Below are 23,225 nucleotides of genomic sequence, written 5' to 3' on the forward strand. Positions count from 1 at the left end.
GGCTCCCAAGAGTAGCAGAGGGTGTCAGGTCATTTTGTAACATATGCTGAAAATATTTGTGCACTGATACGGCTCTCTCTGGTGTCAGATTTAGGAGCATTCCAACAGTTGAGGAATCTGCGGGCTCTAGGCAGACCACATTTATAGTCTCTCAGGGAACCACGGTTTTAAAATACTCTCAAAGGACAAGAGGCAAGAAGGCATTGTAGAGCAAGGAGCCACTTCAGCTTGGCTGCCTGAAATCCCGGGATTATCGCGCCTTTCCTACTGTAGTGAGAAGAGGGGCACACACTGGAGGTCAGAGCGCCCATTCTACTGCATCCAGGTGGCATTGTGTCTGTAAGATTAGGAGGGGCGAGGAGGAAGTGAGAGTATCGGGTGAGAACTTGGGCGAGTTTCCTGGACATAGTTGGAGAGGGATCACCGTGGCGAGTCCAAAGCCTCTGGACTTCCTTCATGCCCTAATTTGCACACTGCCCTTCCTTGCCAGGGAGGTTGCCATTATTAGGATCCTTGTCATCCGAGGTTAAAATAAGACCTGGTTCAAAGCGAGGAAACGTTGTGGGCAGGCAGCCTGGTGCTGGCCCGTTCTTGGAGCCACACACAGCTTGAAGCCCTTCAGGCAGAATGGCTCTCTACAGAACACCCAGTCCCTCTGCCTCCACAGATCTCCCTAGTGCCCCCAGACACTGTTCTATTACTTTCTTCCAAGGAGGGGGTCCCCTCTCCAAGCTCCCCTAACAATGCATTGTAGTGTCCCCAGAGCCCCAATGGGCATGGCGTTCAGGGTGCCTGGTTACTTTTTTTTTTTTTCTCCTGGTAGCAACTAGATTTTCCACTCCACCTTCCTCCCTACACATAAAAGACAGCCGCTCACTGTCACTCAGACCACTGGAGCGATTCAATGCCTCTGGATGGATAGATTATCAGAAAAAGGCAGAATGGGGCACACCTCAGTCCTGCTGACTTGACGGGTGATGTTCAGGTAGATTCCTGCAGCAATGATGTCAGGAGAAAGAAACTCACTATTCTGTTCTGAGAATCGACACAAAGATGTATGGGTATGCATTGACACATGCATACTTCCGTCTTGGCTTTTACTTAGGCACAAGGCCACGTGCCTCAAGTATCATCTGTACTGTCTCTTCTCCGGTGAGGTAAAAGCACAGGATCCATTCTGGGATGTCAACTGCAACCCCCTCAGCCATGTGGGTTACAGGCCGTGCCGTCCAGTGGCCAAGGAAACCAATTCATCTCTTCCGGCACGAGATGAGCCAGACTCAGAAGTCACAGGGTACGAGCATAACTGTTCTCTTGTGTAAGATGCCAACAGAAAAGATGCCGCTGCCAGCCTGTGTGTGAGCCTTCATCCTTGGGTCCTTATATCCTGGGGAGGAAGTGAGTGACAGTCATGATTGGGGAGACCTTGCTGCCCCGCTTTACCCGTCCATGTTTGCTCAGTGCAATGTAGGTCCCTCTGTACAGGTCTGACTCGTAGGCGTTGTAATTGTTTGGGAGGAGGGTCTCTCTGAACTTGCATTCCTCTTGGAAGCTGGGCTGTGAAGATGAACAGACAGCAGAGACCCAGTGATGATTAGGAAGTGCCAATACGTCAGCTGAGCCCCTCAGAAGGGGGCCTTTCTGCCACGTCCCCTCCCTTCCCTTTGTAAAAACATTACGGGGGGGGGGAGGGCAGGGAGGGAGGAGGAATATGCTGTAAGGAGGGGAAAATGAGAGAATTTAGAATGCAAACTGTGTGAGCGCTGGGGGAGCTGGTGGGATAGTGGGCGGAGGGGCAGAAGATTGGATGAGCTCTTGAGTCTTTCTTTCCTGTGTTGCCTCTCTTTACCTGTAGCTCCTCTACCCAATGTCTGGAACCCCTTTAAAAAAAATAAAGGTTCCTTCTCAGCTTCGACTTTGAGCCCAGAAGGTGAGTGGAGCTTCGTCACCCACACCATTCTCCAGAGCCACGTGGGATCTGAGATAGTAGCTTTTTTTTTTTTTAAATAGAGAAAAAGAACCTGGCTCCCAAGGGAATTAGAGAGCTATAGTGCAAGTTGGCTTGTCCCTCTCTGGCTACCATGTGGGCATATACATGTGCACCTGAGTGTATACACACACACACACACACACACACACACACACACACACACACACCAGCAACCACAGCTCAATGGCTTCTCCCTGGTAGCAGAGATAGTGTCCTTTGACTCCTGAAAGAAATCTATGCGCCTCCCCTCACCAGCAACAGGGACACACAGGTGTCCCTCCAGGTTGCTCTTATGGGTTGATAGAGAGTCCGTCATTGGTACTCTAGAGCCCTTTGGGCAGATGCCTCTCACAGGACTTAAACGGCATCTGGATCCTACGGACATGTATTTCTTTCCTAGCAGACTCCAAGCCCTCCTTGGATGAAAATCCCAGGGATCAATGGTCAGACTGAGACAGAAAGGTATTTGATATTTTAACTGATGATGCTTCAAAGTGCAGGGACCCTCAATGTTCTTTGGTGTATAACATTATTATTTCTATATAGAGCAATCCACAGTGTCTCCTAGGATTTTTTTTTAAATGAGGATAGCATGATCAACAATTCTTTTAACATCAAGGTTCTGATGTAATTTGCCATATGTGTACAAAAGTTTCTAATAGCAAAAATCCCCCAAAGTAAGTCTCTATTAAGAGGGGAGCATTTCAAACTAAGGCACCAGCCAAGGACAATACAGGTGGTAAACCTTAAGCCCCTACCCAGATCTAGCCAATGGACAGAACACTCTCCACAGTAGAGTGGAGAGTGGGATATTACTTTCTCACATACTCTGGTGCCTCACTTTTGACCATGTCCCCTGGACGGGGAGACCTGGTGGCAATCAGAGGAAGGACAGCAGGTTACCAAGAAGAGACTTGATACCCTATGATCATATAGAGGGGGAGGTAATCCCCCTCAGGAACAGTCATAGGGGAGGGGAATAAGGGGAAATTGGGAGGGAGGGAAGAATGGGAGGATACAAGGGATGGGATAACCATTGAGATGTAACAAGAATAAATTAATAAAAGAGGAAAAAAATGTAAAAAAAAAAAAAAGAGGGGAGCATTTGCCTCCATTGTGACCAAGGTACACTATAGGGGTGCTTTAAGCTATGCAAATAAAACCTTTTGCACATTTGACACTGAATTGTCTTGAAGACATATTACCAAGCAGAGATGTTCAGTTTGGACCCATGTCTTGCAGAGGATTGGGGTTTGATTCCCAGCACCCACAGGGTAGCTCACAACTGTCTAACTCCAGTCCCAGCAGCCCTAACACCCTCTCCTGGCCTTGGAGGGCATCAGGCACACAGGTAGTGCACAGACATATATGCAGGCAAAATACTCACGCACAGAAAATTTAAAAACACCTTGAACCTCTATAGTGTGACCTTTTTAAAGCTACCAGTACATACACTCATGCCATACAGATTAGTCCCTGAATGATCCACAAGGAACTGGTCACACAGGCTGCCTCTCAGGAGGAACTCACGGGCATCAAGACAATAGCGGGGTAAGATTTAGGTCCTGTGGGGATCTTCTGTGCTTTTCCCTCCCTCCTTCTTAAGTCATTCTCATGAGTTATCTACCCACATAAACAATTTATTTAAAGTGGGAAAAGAGTTCAGGGTACAAAACGGGCCAGGAAGTGGAGGGAAGAGCTTTATCAGGAGTGCTGGTCTCTCGCCATGACGCAGCCCCTTTCCACCCACCTGCTTTCCCTCTGTTCTAACTTTGTATGTCCCCGGAGAGGAGCTCGCCCAGCCAGTTTCCAGGAGGATTTATTTCTGATCTGGATGGTGGTTAAGGGAGAGGTTTCTGGGTGTTGTTTGCAAACTGGTGAGAGGAAATCAAACCTTTGGGTGGAGAGCAGGGCAGAGGAAGAGGAAGGGGGCGGCTGAGCCACTGGTTGAGGACTATGGGCACTGCCCACATCCCACTATCTAGAACGAGTCCAGCTAAGAAGCAGCATTTTCGAAAACATCTGCATCAAGTGTGGATGCGTATACAGATTGCCATGCACTTCCGGAGGTTCTGTGCCCTTAAAGTCAGCTGATTGCAAACCAAAAACATTTTAAAAGAAGATTGCATCTGTATCGGACATGCCCAGACTTTTTATTCCCTAATAAACTGCTCCCTAAGAGCCCTAGAACAATATGTATTTATGTAGCCTTTGCATTAAGTATTAAAAGCAATCAAATGGTGGGTTAAATGTGTAAGAAGATGCACACAGGCCATACAGAGATGTTATGGCATTTTTTTTTAATGAGGCACATGAACACCTGGAGATTTGGGGATTCAGGGGGCTACTGGAACCAACTCTTGGAGAATAATCCAGAGAGGCTACAATTTACTTTGTCCTCTGCTCAGCAGACATTTTGGCAGGGGCATGCTGGGAATGGAACCCAGAGTTTTGTGTGCTAGACCAACTCCCAGCCACACCCAAGCACCGCTCAGCAGATTTTGTTCAGTCAAGTCTGTCCCATTCCCCCTGGTTGGTTTGTTTGTTTTCGTAGATTGTTTTTGTTTTTGTTTTTTTCTGGGTTTGTTGCTGTTTTTGTTTTTTAGTTGACTGCTTTTGTTTTCATTCTGTGCTTTCTGTCAGCCTGTCTTCTCTCCTTGGCTTCCCAGAACTCTCTACAAACATGAAACAGGAACAGAGAGCTCAATTTCTTTAGGAGCCTCCTGACTGCCCCAGCTCCTGTCAGTCCCCACCCTCCAAGACATTCAGGTAGTTTGGGGGCTTGGGGTATGACATCACCATGGTGCAGTTCACTGACCGCATGGATGGATCACCTCCTGGCTTCTGGCTGATGGCACTTTCCACAGCACTGTGGGGGTGCTTAGGGCCCAGCCTCTGTGTCTCCCCCATCACACTCCTGGGCTTTGGGTTCTCATGGCTCAGGAACACTGGTTCTTTGGCTTGGTGAGGAAGGCCCCCAGCCAAGCGAACACCGTGTTAATAAAAGCACTACCGTATATTATTACTTGAACAAATGAAAATAATTCCACCAGATCACATTTCCTGAGCCTGCCACTCTCAAGCACCAGCGTGACAATGCCTTGAATTCCACGTAGGGCTAAGCGCAACCAAATCCATTTAAAAAGAAATAGCCTTCATCTCTCCCCTAGTGCAAAGGCATTGTGCAAAGTAAAAGCATCCCTGGGGGGCTGGAGTAAAATACCTCTGGTAGAAATGGTCCCAAAGCTTGGAGGGGCAGCTGCCACACCCATCCCGTTGTCTACATGCAGAGCTAAGCTGTCTGTCTTTAACAATCTTCATCCCCTATGTACTTTGGCCACATGTCCTTATTACTCCCAAGCATACGAGGAAAGGGAACAGGAGTGTGTGTGTGTGTGGGGGGGGTGAAGTCAGCTTCATGGTCTGTATGCCACTGTGCTTCTATTGATTAGAAGTATATAAACATGGTATAACCGTGTGCAACGTGTATTTTTCTAAGTCAATGGATGGCCACAGAACCACCCCCAGGAGGGGCTCCTTGGTGGCTTTCTGGACTTTAAGGGGAGTGAGAATGTTGGGTTCCCTCATTCTGCTCCAGCCTAAGCACAAGATAGCAAAAATCCAGGCTGAGAGAAGAAACTCCAGTGAACTTGCCCAAAGTAAGACCAGCCGCTAGAGCGCAGGACAAGGCAAGCACTGGGAACTCACTCTGGAGAGCAGGGCGGGGCAGCAATAGGAGGTCTGGTCCCTGTCTGCCCTGCCAAATGCACTTTCCCCCAGGCTTTCCGTGAACCATCTGCAGAGCCTAGAGATGCACATAGCTGCAATTAGAAATGATCATAATGAGTGAGTTAACCCAGAAGCAGAAAGACTCAAATGGTATATACTCACTTACATCTGGACACTAGCCCAAGGGGCATGTCCCATGAAAGTCTTCACCTACCAGGAAAGTGGGACAGAGGGGAGGACATCCTATTGGGACTCTAGGTGAAAGAAGTATGGAAGAATGGGGAAATAGAAGGATCCAGAGGGTCCTAGAAACCTACAAGAACACTATGACGGGCAGATTTGGGCCCAGGGGTCCTGCTCAAACTATGGCACCAACCAAGGACAATACGTGCAGTAAACTTCGAACCCATACCTAGATCTAGTTTATAGCCAATCAGCACTCTGCAGGCTTCCAAGAAGCTTTGCCAGTGCAGTAGCAGGGCTGCTTAGTTCATCTGTGGAGAGAGCCTAAAACTGCCTCTGGGTTCTGGTGCCCCTCTCTCTCTGAAAGAAGGAAGACCACTTCTAGGTAGCTCGTCTTTGCCCTTATTATCCCGCCACACACGATGGCTGCCTTTTTTTCCTCCTCAGCCCCTTTCCCCTCCCACCCCATGAGAAATGCCATTTAGAGGTTATAGCAGCTGATCTACTGAGGGAGGAGGCAGCTCAGGGGGGCTTAAAGGGAAATAGTGTGAATGAAATCACCACCCAGCAGGAGTCTTCCTGGCTCCTGGGATCAGTTGGCAATTGTTTTTTTAGACTGTGATAACTGCTGCCCTCGGTGGAGGCCAGAGAGGGGATGGTTCAGGAGCATCTGGTCCCCAGCCACACACAAAGCATCAGGTGCCCTAGCTGGGGCACTGCTGTCCAACCAACCCCACTCTCTGGCCCTGGGGTCTAGGAAGATTTCCCACTGGAGCACGTGCTCCCAGGCTCCTGGATATGGAAACAAGAGCGTCTTCTCTCAGAGAAATCCCCCTTCTCCCCAGCAACTGCTGTTTAGCGAGCACCCCAGATCCCCTTAGAACCACTTGCCTGATGAGCCTGGGTATTGCACACTTCAGAGAGATTTGCTACAGTGAGAGGGTCTACCCCATGGGAGCATTTTCTCTGATAGTCAAAATTTATGTTTCCAGTCCTCAGCCTTTTTAGAAGCAGAGAGTCCAAGGGGGGAGCAGATGTATTTACTCTGTGCTTGTGACTCTCTCCCTTGTCATAACTGAATTATTTTCTAATTGAGAAACAAAATCTGTTAATTACGGTGACACAAGTAAGTGTTCATATCATTTGGGCTTCTGGCAGATTTGCCTGCTAAAACACCTCATAATGAGTCCTAGAGCCAGCTGTCTCAGATCTCCTGGCCGGTGGGGTTCTGGGTGCTACCGGAAGAAGCTCTTTGGAAGACTCGCTCCGTAGAAGGATTGAGCATCCTGTTCCACCAAAGCCTTGGGTGCTTGGTGCTTGGTGCTCGCAGGCTGCTTCCTGCCCCGCCACTTTCCCAGAGAGCCATACAACCTGAAGGCCTTGTCTTCTCTGGCTGCTCACTGGGCACAACTAACTTGCTTCTATGTTCTTCATAGGCCATAGAGCCTGGTAGCACACCCACACCTACCTGTGCCTCAAAAAACAAAACAAAACAAAAAACAAAACAAAAAACCCAAAACAATAAAAAACAAAACCCAAAAACCAAACAAACAAAAACCCAAAACAACAACAAAAAACAAAAAACAAAAAACCATCCCACAACCTAAAATCAAAGCAAAGCAAAAAAAGAACTCTGAGCCAGACAGAGTGACAAGTCTGTCTGCACCCCGGCCAGGCTGAGTCCCTGAAACAGATCCTGTAAATCCATGCATCTAACAGGTTGCAAAGTGAGGGGTTCAAGGGGGTGTCCACAGAACTGTGCTGGAGACACACTGAGTTTAGCCCACACCATAAGGCAACTTTGAGACCCTTGCTCTAAAAGTTGGGAGGCAGAGGCTCTCTCATGATCCCGCTCTTGTATTTCCCAGACTCCTTTGCTGGAAGATGTCTCCAGGAAAGCAGCACTTGTAGTTCTTCGGATTGGCTGTTCCCTTTCTAACCCTCATTTTGTCCCACGCAAGGGACAGGAGTAACAGGCTCTACACTCTCCTCTAGTGTATCTGAGGCTCCTTTTCCCTGTACGCACTGCCCCTTCGCTTCTTTTTTAGTGCTAGCGGTTGAACCCAGGGTGTAGCACACGCTAGGGAAGCATTCTACCACCTAGCTAGATCTGGCTTTCTTGTTTCTGTCAAAAGACCTCTTGGTTCTATCAACTTCATAGAATATTTTCCTAACAGATTTTTGAAATAGGCCCAGAGCCCTGGAAGTGAGTGGCTCAGAGAAAGCAGATGCTTTTGGCAAACACAGTCAATGCTCGCCCTTCCATCAGAGGGCCAGCATTTGCCTCTCAGCGTTCACCCTCTGCTGGGAAGTATGACTGTGGAATATCAGAAAGGCCGGGGGGGGGGGGGGGGGTAGGCCCGGTGCCTGCTGGGAAGGGTGACCTAGGAAGTTACTAGCATAGGTAATGAGGTCAGAGACCAGAGGATGTAAAACTCAGGTGAAAGTCTCTCAAGGCAGCAATGAAGAGGCAGGCCTCCTGCAGCACTCCATCCGAGTGTCTCCTGGAGAGCTGTCATGGTGGCAGCTCACCCAGGCTGACCCATAGCCCTGCCTTTCTGGGCCTCTCCAGTTCAGTGGCTCAGACCTGACAGTGAGTTTGAATGACAGCTTTATGTCAGAATGTAGGCTTTCCTACCTGAGAGCTCTCTGAACCCTGGCTTCTTTAAGGGCAAATGTCCTGGTAGGTAGGGTTGGGAGACCTGCAGGCCTGTACAGAGGCTTCACTGGGAAACAGAGGAAGCACCTTGCCAGCAAGAGTGTCGTTCACAGCCCTACTTTCTTCTTAAAAAAAAAAAAAAAGACTCAACTCTGAGTGTTGTGTGTGTTATTTTCAATGGCATGAACTCCCAGCTTTGCGCAGCCCAGAACTTTCCCTCCCTGAGGAACTCACCGTTGTGTATAGCCTTCCTTTACTATTCATGGCAACGAAGAGGGCGCTTTTCACACCAAAGAGGCTTACCACACCTCGTTCTACCGTGGAAATTTCCAGCAGGCCTGGCAAAGAAACAGAGGACACACACTCATGCTCATGTAAGCTAGAGAGGTACCCAGTTGTCCCCCTTCTAGAAGCTCATCATCCTCTCCATCACTTCTGTCCTTCATCTCTCTAATCTTGCAACATCCCTTCACCACACCAGGACATCCTGCCACATCCTGGTGGCACATTCAGTTCGGCGTGGAAGAGTTTGACATGGCAGTCCAGGGTCACAGTGGGCACTGAAACACCTCTTTAAGGCTCAGCTTTGAATCTGGGCTTTCCGTGAATCTGTCACTTGAGGTCCTTGACTGGGGTGAAAAGGAATGGAGGTTGGGCAGGGGCTGGAGATGTAGCTCAGTGGTAGAGTTCTTGTATGGTATTCCCTGGGTCCCTTGGTTTAATTCTCAGCAACACACACACACACACACACACACACACCAATCAATCAATCAATCAACCAATCAATTTTGATTATCATTATTTAATGTCAGTTCTACATGCTTCAGTTCAGTTCTCAAACACCGAGGGGGAGCCGGATGGCTTGCCTGGAACCCTACAGCCCTTACCCTGCCTTGGCTGGAAGACTGCCCGTGCAGGCACCTGAAGTTAGAGGAAGGCACGGTGAAAAAGATGTGTTTCAGATGGGCATTTTCCAGACCACTTGCCCTTCCCTTTCAAAGAGGACAGCTGAATAGAAACGTGTGGGTTTAACTAGGATGGAACATCATAACTTATCTCCCCTGCCAGTGCAGTTCTGGCTTTCCAGGCTGGTGGTTCTCGGTGGTCTTTCAGGGCCATAGGTAGGATCACTAGTACTGGGACCACTGGAGTGGTTATCTGGGATGACTGGTAAAGACACCAAGATGCCTAGGTCTGGACCTACTGAGCCTGCAGGACAGGGTGGGATCAAGTCATCTAAACATTGCCCAGCACGCGTCCCCTTTAGAGTGCAGCCCCACCCACCAGCGCAAAGGCCCCCTCATCTTTTAACTCTGCTTGTGCCCAAGCCAGCAAGCACCCCAACTGTCTGTCTGCTAGTGACACTCACTGTAGGGGTTCTCCTCGTGCGTCCCACTGATCCGGCCGTCGGGGGGCACCTGGAGGTGGAAGCCAATGCCCACGTTGCAGTAGAGTCTCCGCTGCCGTTTGATGCCCACCAAATAGCCACTTTCCCAATTCACACCCGAAATCTCTCCAGCTAGCCCAGCTCGAGATCTGGACAAGAGGGTGCCCCAGCCTCTGGAGTCCAGTAGTGTGCCGTTGGCGCGGGCGCCAGCAGGTGAGGGCACCACCATGCCCACTAGGACGCCTAAGAAGACGAGAGCCTGCAGCGTGCCCTGAACACGTCCTGCTCCCCGGGACATAGTGATGAACAGCCTCTGTCCCAGGGCCATCCACCTTGCCTCTCAGGCACGTGGTCAGAATTAATGGCCCTAAAAATACCGCCCTTCTTGTTTTTCTCCCCTCGGCATGGCGGCAGGGGCTTATTTTTGGAAGGCAGATGAAGGCTGCTGACATGAAACCAAAGCCTGCTGCTTCAGGCACTGAGGTTGAGAGCAGAGGGACCCAGGCTGAGCTGCGGCCGGTAGGGACCATGGCTTGGGAACGCTCTCTAACCGGTCCCAAGGTGATTCTATTTGCTTTGACCTATCTTTACAGTTCGGTAACCCGGCCCTCCCCTCCACCCATCATCACCCTGACGTCAGCCGGCCCAGCTCACTTACCCGGGCCTGTAACTTTAACCTGCTCCTGGGCCTGGCTGCCTCCCCAGACCCCCACCACCCTCCCCACTCCCCAGGGATTCTGTGAGCCACTGTCATCCCAACTATGAGGCAGGAATGAAGTTAGCAGAGAGCATCTCTGTGGGAGGGTGGAGCTGGCTGGAGGCCCAGGGAAGAGGGAGGCAGAGGCCACCCAGGACCCAAATTGGGCAGCAGTCCTTGGCCCCACCGCACTGGCTTCCTTATTTAGAGGGCAAAGGGTAAAGAAAGATAGGGAAGGCGTGGTGGCAGGTGACGATGGTGGCCTACAAGTGACTCTCCAGACCTATTCATGGAAAGAGCTCATGGCTAAGGAGGGCCCACCTATCAGAATGGTGCATATTGTGTACTGGGCGTATAGGAGAGGGGTTGGCCAGCAAAATGAGGGCTGTGGGGGGAAAGGAGGGATGAAATTTCCCTCTCTTGCTCACAGTTCTGGCCATGGCTTTCATCTGGAGGTGACAGTGCTGTCAGGCCACCCTCCTGCTTCAGCTCACCTTTGGCCTCTCATTGATACCATTCCCACTTGACAGTTGCAAAAGTCGAGTCGTAGAGAAGTTACGTGGCTTGCTTGAGTTACCATGGGCAGAGAGTAAGTGGCAGGACCAGAGCTCACAGATTGTGCACAGGTCCAAAGCCTGTTCATGACATTGCTCATGAATAGATTTTTTTAGTGACCACCACTTATTTTCCTTGTTATATACCAAGTAGACATTGAATGATTATTCCAGTAAGACAAAATGATTTTTTTTTTTTGGCTTTTTGGTTTGTGTTTGTTTTTGTTTTAGACAAAGCCTCATCTATCCCAAAAAATAGCCTGAAATTCATAGTGTAGTCAAAGATGACCCGGTCTTCATTTCCCCCAGAACTTGTATTACAGAGGTGTGCTAACAAGCCTGGTTTTCTGTGGAGCTGGGAATTAAACTTGGGCCTTCATGCATGTAAACAAGCAGCCTGTCAGCTGACCTGTATCTCCAGCTACAAAATGATCTCTCTGTTTAAAAAGTACTTATCAAATGTCTCGGAGAATTTCTGTATTTTCAGCCAACTTGAAATGATCAAAGCATTTAAATTCTGCATGTGGGGGGGGGGGCGGAATCTGTGTGTAAGCATGTGCATATGTGTGTGGGTGCCCAAGGAGTCCAGAAAAGAGTGTTGGATCCCCTGGAGCTGAAGTTACAGGTGATTGTGAATTCCCCAACATGGGTTCTGGGAACCAAATCTGAGTCCTCTGAAAGAGCGGTAAGTGCTTCTAATGGTCGAGTCATCTCTCCAGCTCTCACAGTTAACTTTTATAAGGCTAATATTACACTAAAAACATTCACATAGTTACTCCTACATTCAATTTATTTTCCCATATAACATTTAGGTAGAATGTGTGTATTACTTGAGGTTAAAAATCATTTAAACAGGGATATAGAAAGAACCCTGGGCTGGTGAGATGGTTTAGTTAAAACAAAAACAAACAAACAAACAAACAAACAAACAGGGCTTGCAACCAAACCTCATGACTTAAGTGTGATCCCTGGGCCCCACATGATAGATGAGGACCATGGCACATGTGGGAGTGCACACATACACACACCACTACACTAAATGAATATATGCAACAAAATGAAATGCTTACAAGTGGCTATAAGAAGGACTCACATCTCTGAGAGTGAACTAAGTTAACAAGGGTCAGATGAAGAGACAACTTGAGTTTAAAATCTAGTTTCCTTCTACACCTCGTCCTACAATCCAGTTCTTAATCTGTTGGTGGAATGCCAGTGCAAGAATAGCAAGGGATATGTCTTGGGGAGGGAATTGGTACCAAGGATAGTTTTGCACGTAGGTAGCATCTGATCCAAGATCCTGTCCTGTGTAGGTCAGGCCTGGATGCCACTTCACTTACATGCGCCCTAATCTGCGTGCCACGTTCTCACTGAAGGCCGCTGGAAGCCTGGACACGCTCCTCTGCACGTTCCATGGTTTAGAGACAGCGGAGTACCTTCCCTGTGGTCCTGAGTCTCCTACCCATGTGTGGGGCTAAGCCTCCTGCACATGGTTGTCTCTGTCCTGTTCAGTTGATTGATGCTTTGGTTAGCATGGTGTTTACTGCCGCCTACATTTGCCTTCTTAGAGCCCTTGAAGCCTTTGTTTACCACGTATGCCTTCACAGGAAGAAATTAAGGAAGGGCTTTTGGGACTATCCTTCTGCAGAACAGGAGGGTTTCAGTAACCCAGAGATTGAAGAACTTCACTTTGGACTCCCAGCTTGATCTCATAGATTGATCTTCGGCATGTGTAAGAACAGAGGCACACTCTTGCTGAAGATCAGCTTGGAATCCTGTGTTAACTACACTCCTACCACCTTGGAACCAGCATCCTGGTTGCTTGCTGGATGGTTCAGAGAACGCTATGGTTTGCACATAGCATGACCTCTAAAGCCTGTGACGCCATTGGAAGATGGAGGAATCTTTAAGAGGTAGGGTTCAAGAGGAGGAAGTTAGGTCACTAAAGATGTGTTCTTGAAGGAGACATTGGGATGACAGTGTCTTCCTGCCTCCCTTTCCCTACCTGTACCCTGGACACCATGAGGTGAACAGACCTTCTCCACGGTGTGCCCCCACCATATGAAGCATCACGGCCTAAAACAACAGAGACCATGAGCAAAACCAAAGCTTTCCTTATTTTAAGCTGACCAGCCCAGGTATTTTGTTATAGTAACAGAAAGCTGAGAAAGGCAGAGAAGTTGGTTTGAAACGAACTTCCTATAATTACTGAGGTGCTATTTAGTGAGGGCTAGTCAGAACCCCTGGGGTATTCCTTAGAACGCATCCACTCTCAAAATGAAACAAAAATACTGAAAAGCCCACACTGTCGCCCAGTCACATGGGTGCCCCTCCTTGGGTCTACCTCATTCCTCGTTCCTTTCTGTTCAGATGTTGCATTGTAACGCCATTTTATAAAGCAGTGGGCTTCGTTACAGGGAGCCCTGAATGTAAATTCTAATGGCACCCTTTATTGGCTGTGTGATCTTGGGTAGGTTTTGGACCTCTCTGAGCCTCGTTTATTCTGATCTGAGGAATTAGGTGTTTTTTTTTAAATAGTGACTAGAGTGGCACATGCAGGGAGCATTGCTGAGCAGTGTAGCTCTCAGCCGACCACTCTCTGAAACGCATTGAAAATCTCTCACCCAATTAAGGATGGACAAACTCCATCTCTCATCTCAGGGCATGGGATGGAGTAATACATCGGCACCCAGTGCTTAACTGCTGCCCTCCAGGCCACATGCAGTGATGTCTGTTAACATATGCAGGGGCAGGCCGTCCAGATTCCTAAAATATTCTGAAAACCAGTAATAGCCTTGGTGTCGTTCCCCTGTTAAATATAAAACTTAAGTAACCCATTCTATTAAAAAGCCTCAGTCTTATTTTTATCGGGTGATGTGATGGGGCCCCCCGCTGTAAATGCACCTCCTGTGCCTGTCTCTATAGAAACCCCACTCTGCTCAGATAGCCACATAATTTTCCTTAAGGCTAATTAACCTGACAACTGCTAGGGCGGCTTGGTTTACCAGATTTGCACTTGACCCTTCACTCGGGCTTAGGGACCCCTCTGGATAAGAAGTGATAAAGAAAAGAGCAACAGGTGGAGGAGGCCTCTCCTGGACCCCTCTTTCACATAGTTGCTCAGCAGCCTTTGGGGGCTGTCAATCACTCTTGCTTGATGAGGCAAGACTTAGTAGGATTGAGTGGGAAAATGTCCATGCGTCTCTTCTTCTGTGAGCGGGGAGCAGCACGGGACCACGGGGAGGCTCAGATCAAGAGCTGGCCTACACCAACCTGTCATACCAGCTGCTCAGGGGACTACCTCTGCGTAGCGTGCTGGCTGCCCTGAGGACTCTGGTTTATTACATAATATGAGTCAACAACTCCCCACCCCAGGAGTGTCCAACTAGGGAAAGCACAAGCTGCTTCTGAGAGCCGTGCGTGCGGACTGCAGAGAAGTCAGCTTATTTTGTTTCCCACAGTTCCCTCTGAGAAAGCAGCATTACCTCTTCAAATGTCTGCTTGGAGAATTCAGGAAACTGGCAGGTAGAGAACAAAAGAGCGGTTTGCGCTTTCTGCCTCTCTACCTTCCGCCTTGGTCTCTGGGTTTGTTCTGTTAGGCCCCCTCTTTGCTCTCCCCACTTCTGCTCAGAGAGACACGTATCCCCTGCTGTAGGTTGCTCACAGTCTGGACACACACGTAGAGGTGAGGGTTGAGGAAGGAGCCCTGTTTTTATGGCTGAATAGAGGTGGGCACTTGGGGACTCGTGAAACTGGTGACAGGAGACTTTAGGAGAAGGGTCTGTTGTCCTGCGGCAATTCTATTCCACTACGCTCTTCAGTTTTCTGGCAGAGCTCAACCAGCCCCGGGCTTCCAGGTTACAGCCTTCACCTAAATCCCCTGATTGCTGTTACCAATTCACGTGTGATGTCACCCATTGCAGATCAGTTCTAAGGGATTTCTGGAGGTGTGCCAAGCTGGCCTCACGTGTGCACCTGAGCCAATGACTGCTCTTGCCTGGGGCCTGTCATGGGGCTTCTGTTTGGACCGCACACACCCAAGATCTGACCACAGCTCCATCCTTGAAGCTCCCTGAGGCCCGTGAGCAGGTACAAGGCATCCTTGAGCCACGGCGGCTGGTCTGTGTCTCCTTTCTAGGCAAGTAAACACAAATGGGCCGTTCCTCGTGTTGCTCCTACAAGAGGTGGTACAGAGCGGAATTTGATTTTCTGACCTCTTCCTGCCCATCAGAGGGCTGTCTTTCAATGGGCCGGACTCATCGGCGTGAGATCCCTTTCTCTCTATGATGCCTTTTATTTTATTTTAGTTTTTAATCTCAATAGGTCCCGCAGTCCCTAAACACGGGGTCATTGTCCTGACATGTCAAAATATTGATGGACAGTCAACTGGAAACGCTGCTCTACCCATCATTCCCTGAACTTGGGGACGTGCCAAGGAAGAAGACCTGGGTGTTCCCCTCCGTGGTGCGGCTGACCACATTGTTTCCCCTGCTCCACCTCGGAAATCATCTGCTTGGGTTTGCATGCTGCGGGATGCATTCCTTCAGCCGGAGTCTCCATCTGGTTGTGTCTCTCAGGGTGATTGACATCCAGCGCCCGGTTCTCCGATCTGATCTCTGCTATGGTATGTTTCTCTCCCCTCGCCCACTGTCCCCCTCCTCACTATGCCCCGGATATAATTCGCCGATGTGAACGGGTCATCCGGTGCGGCTGGGGGCAGCGTGTAAGGCGCAGCGCCATGATTGCGCTCCTCAGCTGAATCTGCAAAGGGGCCAGAGGAGTCAGATGACTTTCTGGAGCTACACAACATAAGGGACCTTGGCTCCGCTCAGAGTTCGCGATTTCTCAGGTTTGCCTTTCGTGGTCATCATCATCTATTAATACCTCATGCGTGCTGAGGCGGGCATGCCCCCTGCCAGCCGCCACGAAGAGTTATGTAAAAACCCTCGTCCCTCAGTGGCAGGCTCCCCAGTGTGGCACAGAAGACTCTCATGCCCTGACCTCCCCTGGCCTCTCTGGCTCTATCTCCTGCTCCCCTCCTCTGGGAACGTTTCCTTCACCCACCTAAAATGGCCTTCTGCTCTCAGGCCCACTTTACGCTGTTCCCGCCTCATGGCTCTGCTCAAACTAGTCTCTTTTTGCTGACGGTTGGGGTCCTATCCTGAAAGGCATGGCAAACAGTACCTTCGGAAGCAATCCTTGCCATTCCCCCATGTGCCTCTAGCTGTTCTGTGCGTGTTCTGTTCCTGTTCCCCTTAATCTCACCTTGTGAGTGGTTTGTGTACCTCTCTGCTGTTGCCTTTACCTGACTGACGGTAATCACGTGAAGTGTTCTCTTTGAGAGTGAACTCCAGCAGCCAGGGTGTACTCATCCTGTGGATACGCAGGACCACAAAAAAAAAAAAAAAAAAAAAAAGGCTCATGAGCCACCTGCATAACTTGAAGGCTTGAAGGATTGAAACTATGGATTTATTTAGATCAGTAATACCAAATAGTGGAGAAGCCCTCTATAGGAGGGAGATTGGAATTTGGGGGCTGGGGGACACATTAATTTGAAAAGCACATTTTCAACTATAGTTATTTGCATTTTTGTCATTAAACATGACGCTGGGAATGAGAAGAGTCAAGATAATCAAGAATACATGATCGCTTTTTTTTTTTTTTTTTTTTTTTTTAGTAAATGGATTTTTTTTTCAGGCACATGTGCACAAGGCCATGCCAACCACAACTCTGATATGGATGGGGCATGGGGTCACAGAGTCCCACCCCTAGGTGAGGAGCTGTTGGCTATTGCTGGCTTCTTGGGGTGGGAGAATCCATTTTCTTCAGAGATGTGGCCCCAGAGAGGCTTCTTCACGTTTCAGTAGCTGGCCACATACCTGATACACACGGGCAGCACTAAATGGCTTCAATGGGTTTTGGGGGGACCCAAGAAGGAAAAAAGTATTAGATCAATAGAGAAGAATTTTGGGAAAAATAAGGAGTAGATATTATTTTTTTAAAAAAAAAAAGACATGTACAATATCCTCAGTAAAATTCTCTGTGGAGGGGTGATTGGAATGTTGGCGTTGGTGGGAGACATCAATATGAAGAACCTCACTCTCACTAACAGTATTATTTGTACTTTGCCATCAAAAATAGTTGCACTAGGATTGAGAAGAGTCAGGATGGTCAAGAACAGAGCATTCCCAAGACAGGAAGAGAGGAGGAACACCGGAAATCATAGAGTGGGTGACAGGACAGGTGACACTGCAGAGAAACAGAAGGGCAACTCAGCAAAGAGAAGGGACACAGAGCTCCCTGCAGAAGGCTTATCCCCAAAGTGCATCAGATAGCCCCTGTGAAAAAGGCCTCTCCGCTGGTTAATCCATCCACTCTCAAAGCCTCAAATCACTGTTAAGATAGTAAGTCCTCTGGTGGGAGGGGTCAGCATTGGGGGAGGGGAGTCTCCCAGCTCAGAGGGCTGTGGCTAGCTGGGTCATGAGAGAAAACGTACTGTTTAAAAGTGAGTTCATCTGAAAGCCTGAGCAAGGGGGGAAAGTCAGAGAGCCAGAAGTCAACCCACCACAGCCCCAGGGTGACAGGAAGCAGTTAGAGTGAGCAGGAGGGGAAGTAGCTGGCAAGCCAAATGGTGCAGGTGTCAGGAGGCTCAGCCCAGGCAATGAAGTTTCCAGAAGGAGGAAAACTTGCCCTCAGAGGCTGAGTACTGACCTCATTCACTTGAGAATACATTTGGAATCGGATAGCCTTGAACATAAGTGGTCGGCAGGCAACCAAACCTCCGGGACCACTTATCTGCCACAGGGCTCTCTGAGGACTGTAAACTCTCTGCCAGCTTCTTGACATTCATGATGTCAGCCCTCCAGCAGGATGCTTTAATGCCCAGTGGGTAGTGAGAGCACAGAGACAGGTCTGCCTGCAGGTCTCCGTACTGTGGTTGCTTCCCTGAACCCCAACATATTTGACGTTCTATCCTCAGTCCGGATAGAACATTCGCCACCCTAAGGTGTATATCCTGGGAAATCTCATGAGGTTGGGGAGACCAGCCCAGCCAACAGACGACAAAGTGTGCCAACAGAGGTCCCTGGTACACAGAGCAGGGATGTTTTAGAAGTGCAGACAGCTCTGGAGGACATTGGTACTTGTCCAGCACAGACTTAGCAACAACAGAAAATGCAGGAAAGACAGAGGCTGAAGGTTTAACTGGCCACGACACCCATCCACCTGGTAGGCTTCCCTTTCAGAGGACTGAGAAAAAAAAGGTCATCTCAACCCCACATCTTTCTCTTTTTAACCCCTTACATAGCCTCATTTTTTTGTTTGTTTGTTGTTATGCTTTTAATAGTACTTGATTTTTTTCTTACTGTTCTAGAAAAGCCTTTAGGGCAAGGATGATGGCCTGATGGATAGAGTGCTTGCTGTCCAAGCACTCATATCTGATTTTGGATGCCCAGAACCCATGAAAAACAAAAGAAAACAAACAAACAAATCAAAACCCAACAAACCCACCAGGTGTGGCAGTGTACAGCTGTAACCCCAGGTCTGGGGAGATGGGCAGACACAGGCAGAACCCGGGGGTTTAGCTAGCCAGAAAGCCTAACTAAATAGGTGAGCTCAGCTTCACAAGAGACCCTATCTCAAAACATAAGGTGGAGAGTGAGAAAGAAAACTACCTGACAAACTGTGTAGAGGGCATGTGCTCCCACATACACATGTGGACATTCAGGCATGTGCACCCACATACACCACACAGAGACACAGTTTTGAATTTGAATTTCTTGTAGTCAACGATTTTTTTGTTGCATCTACATTTTTTCATTACTAGAGGTGGTGGTTTGAGTGAGAGTGGCTCCCATGGGCTCATAGATTTGAAAGACTGGTCACCAGGGAGTGGCACTATTTGAAAGGATTAGGAGGTGTGGCCTTGTTGGAGGAAGTGAGTCACTGGAGTAGGCTTTGAAGTTTCAGAAACTCAAGTCAGGCTCAGTGGCCCTGTCTTCCTGCTGCCTGTGAGTTCTGATGTAGAACTCTTGGCTACCATGTCTGCCCTCGTGCGGCCATGCTTCCTGGTCATGAGAATAATGGACTAACCCTTGGAAGCTATAAGCCAGCCCCAATTAAAGGCATCTTTCCTTTATAAGAGCTGCTGTGTCTCTTCATAGTAATAAAACACTGGGAATACATTTTTTCCTCTTTAAAAAAGTTATTCTTCATAGCACTCTCCACTCTTATTTTTCTTTCTTAAGCTAGTTCTTGGATAACTCCATATATGTATATACTGCATGATGATTACCGTCTTCCAACTCTCTTTAACCTCCCTCCCATCCTTATCAACATCTTTACCTCCTTACCTGTCCCTTTCCTCAGAATCATGACTTTGGTTTTGCTGTGTGATGCATCTAGTTTAACCAGCATCATCTCTGTGACCCCTGGATTGGGACTATCCACTGGAGCTGGTAGAGTCATCAATGGGTCCACGAGTAAGGCAATGATTGTCTCTTGCCCTGTATCTTTCTGTAGGAACTGGTTTATCTCTGAGAAATAGGGTTCTCTGAGTCCCTCCTTCAATCTTACCTGGCTGTTGATGGGCCCACTCTTGTACAGACCCAGTGTAGGCATCCACAACTGCTGGGTGTTCATGGTTGCAATGGATGTGTGTTGCCCGGAAGATGGCATTTCAGTGTTCCTCTGTGGGTCCTGCCTCCAGGTTCCTGTTTTGAGCGCCTGCTATGAGTTCCCTTAATGACAGATTGTGACCTGGAAGTGCAAGCCTTTACATTTTCCTCCCTAAGTGGCTTCCAGTCATAGTGTTTCATCAGAGCAATAGAATAAAAACCAGAACACTATATATGGCTGAAAAGGCTCAACCTTAAATCCAATGTGAGATAGCCCTAGAGACCCCTAAAACAATACAGACTCTTACGTCTTTCTTCCCACCCTTACATCATTGACATCCTCTTTCACAGGGTTCTCTGAATTTTGGAGGGAATGATGCAAAGGTCTTGCTCAGGGCTGAGCTCTCAACCACCATTTATTCTCAGTGTTTTGTGCAGCCATAACTGCATTCATTATAGTTTACTTGAAAGCAGCTATTCTGATTAAGGTTGAGAGAGGTAATTCTCTATTGGCTTAAATACACACACACACATACACACACACACACACACACACACACACACACACACACACAGGAGAGAGAGAGAGAGAGAGAGAGAGAGAGAGAGAGAGAGAGAGAGAGAGAGAGAGAGAGAGAGAGGTGGTTTAAAACTAAGTCAATTTATAAACACAACAGAATGAAGTTACCTCCTAGGTCTTATCATGTGCTTTTAAGTGGTTTTACAGACAAGATAGATTCCCTTCTGTGAGTGGGCCTTAAATCCAATCAGAGAGTGGTTGGTTAACTCTTAAACACTGGTGCCGTTAATCATTAATCAGGGAGGCACATCTTTCCTGCCACGTTGGTACCCATAGTTCACAGGGTTCACAGCTGAGTAATACCATTGATGCTATTTCTCTACCAGCAGGCTATACAGCACCTTCAGACACTATGAAGACGAACTGGCATAGAAGAGGCCTCAATCTCACTTCTAGCTTGATTTCTGTATCTCATGCAACCAAGGGGTCTTTCATGTAGTTCTAGTGAACATCAAAGAGGAACAGTGAGAGTCCAGATTGTCTTATGGGTCTCTAGGGCCCCCTTGGCCAACAACTCATAAGGCTATCCCACACCTGGATTTTTCAGCCATACCAAGTGTTCTGGTTTTTATTCTACTGCTCTGATAAAAAACTCTGACCTGAAGGAAAGAAAATGTGAGGAGGAAAATGTAAAGGCTTTCACTTCCAGGTCACAATCTATCATCAAGGGAACTCAAGGTAGGTGTCCAAGACAGGAACCTGGAGGCAGGAACCATGGGGGAACACGGCTTACTGGCTCACTCATATGCTTTTGCTTAGCTGCCTTTCTTAGATAGCTCAGGACCACCTGCGCAAGGAGTGGTGCCATCCACAGAGGGCTGGGTTCTCCTACACCGATGTAGGCAATCAAGACACGCCCCCATAGGCATGTCCATAGACCAACCCAATAAAGACAATTACTCAATCAAGACTTTTTCAGAGGATTCTAGGCTGGATCAAACTGACAGTTAACACTAACTAGAACACAGGGTATCTTACTTCCAACCCTTTTCAGGATGGGAATGGGAGTGGAGGTATAGCTACTAGATTATAGTTTTCTAAATGGATGTTTCATGCCCTTTTCAATTTGGTTGGCCCTCCCCAAATATTCTGTCTTCTTTATTCTCCCACCAACTCCCTACTTATACCGTTCCACACCATGACTGTGGCAACTCTTATAAAGAAAACATTTAGTTGGGTCTGGCTTACAGTTTCAGAGATTCAGCCCATTGTTATCACGGCAGGAAGCATGGCAGCCAGCAGGCAGACATGGTGCCAGAGAAGGAGCTGAGAGTTCTACATCCTCATCAGCAGGCAGCAAGGAGGAAACAGTTTCCTCGGGCATGGCTTGAGCATATATGAGACCTCAAAGCCCTCCTCCACAGTGACACACTTCCTCCAACATGGCCATGTGTCCTAATAGTGCCACTCCCTGTGGCCAAGCATTTAAACACATGAATCTATGGGGGGTGGGGGTGGGGACCAAACCTATTCAATCCATCAATACTCTCCCTGGCTATCCTCTTTTGAGTCCTCCCCACTCCCAGTGGCTTCTCCCTATGTTTCTGGACACTTTGGGAACTCTAACTTGAGTACACAGAATTAGAGATTCAGAACTAGGATCCACATATAAAGGAGAGCACATGGCATTTGATCTTTATGCCTGGATCACCTCACTCAGTATATGCTTTTCAATTTCATTCATTTAAATGTACACTTCATAGCTTCACTTTTTCCTTACAAGTTTAATAAAATCCCATTGTGTATAGTTACCATATATTTCTTAATTAACCTTTACCACTTGATGGACTTTCAGCCTTATTTCCTGTCTAGGATGTGAAGTTCTTTGGGTATATGCCCAGGAGTGTTATAAGTGGGATTCTAAAAAGTGCTGAACATTATTAGCTATCAGAGAAAACTAGAGTTGCTTTTGAGATTTGGTAAGATTGAAGAAGAAGAAGAAGAAGAAGAAGAAGAAGAAGAAGAAGAAGAAGAAGAAGAAGAAGAAGAAGAAGAGGTGCTCGTGACAATGTGAGAAAAGAGAAACTCATTATTTATGGTGGTGCAGACTGGAGAAGCCAGTATAGAAAGGTTTATAAGAATTTCTTTTAAAATCTATGAATAAAACTACCCATATTCTATTGTTGGCTTCATGACAGGCTTGTGAATATTCCTTATGTTTCTATTATGTAGAATAATCTGAGGAGCATTGATTATAGTTTTTATTTTAAAATCTTATAGAATTCTGCTATGAATCCATCTGAAATTTTCTTTCTCTGTATGTGTGTGGGGTGAGGTTTTTTGTTATTTCTTTAATATCCTTGCTTGTTAAGGGTCTATTTAAATTATTTATGCTATCTTGGTTTAACTTTGGTGGGTTAGATGTATCTAGAAACTCAAACATTTAGTTTAGACTTTCAAACTTAGTGCAGTATAGGTTTTTAAAAAAAGGACCTTAAACTGAGCATGGTGGTGCATGCCTGTAATCCTAGCCCACAGGAGGCAGAGACAGGTGTATCTCTGTGACTTTGAGGCCAGCCTGGTCTACAAAGTGAGTCCAGGACAGCCAAGGCTGTCAACAAAGAAACATCAGAGTTAAGTATCACCACAGGGTGAATGGACAACTTGAACAGGGATCTATAGACTATTCTTTTCAATAGCAACAGAGTATCCATTCTTCTTCATGGGCCATGGAACTTTTTCTAAAATAGGTCACATTTTACCTCATGAATCAAGTTTTAGCAAATAAAAAGCAGCTGGAATACTTTCCCATGTCTCATCAGATCATAGTAGAATAAACTGGGAAGACAAGCGTTGGGGAGATACTCAGTCAGCCCAGTGCTTGCTGCACAAGC

At 47.7% G+C, this 23,225-nt stretch overlaps 1 protein-coding gene across 1 annotated transcript; it reads right to left on the minus strand.

Annotated features, from left to right (window-relative positions):
* Positions 1-1,362: 1,362 nt before the first annotated feature.
* Positions 1,363-10,276, minus strand: FGF6 (fibroblast growth factor 6; the record flags this gene model as incomplete). The annotated part of the gene is made up of 3 exons (XM_084766674.1): positions 1,363-1,557; positions 8,796-8,899; positions 9,931-10,276. The coding sequence occupies 3 exons, from the start codon at positions 10,274-10,276 to the stop codon at positions 1,381-1,383; spliced, it is 627 nt and encodes a 208-aa protein (XP_084622800.1). The 3' UTR covers positions 1,363-1,380.
* Between the last annotated feature and the right edge of the window lie 12,949 nt (positions 10,277-23,225).

Source organism: Acomys minous (assembly GCF_964271855.1).
Source record: "Acomys minous genome assembly, chromosome: 17".
NCBI lineage: Eukaryota > Metazoa > Chordata > Mammalia > Rodentia > Muridae > Acomys > Acomys minous.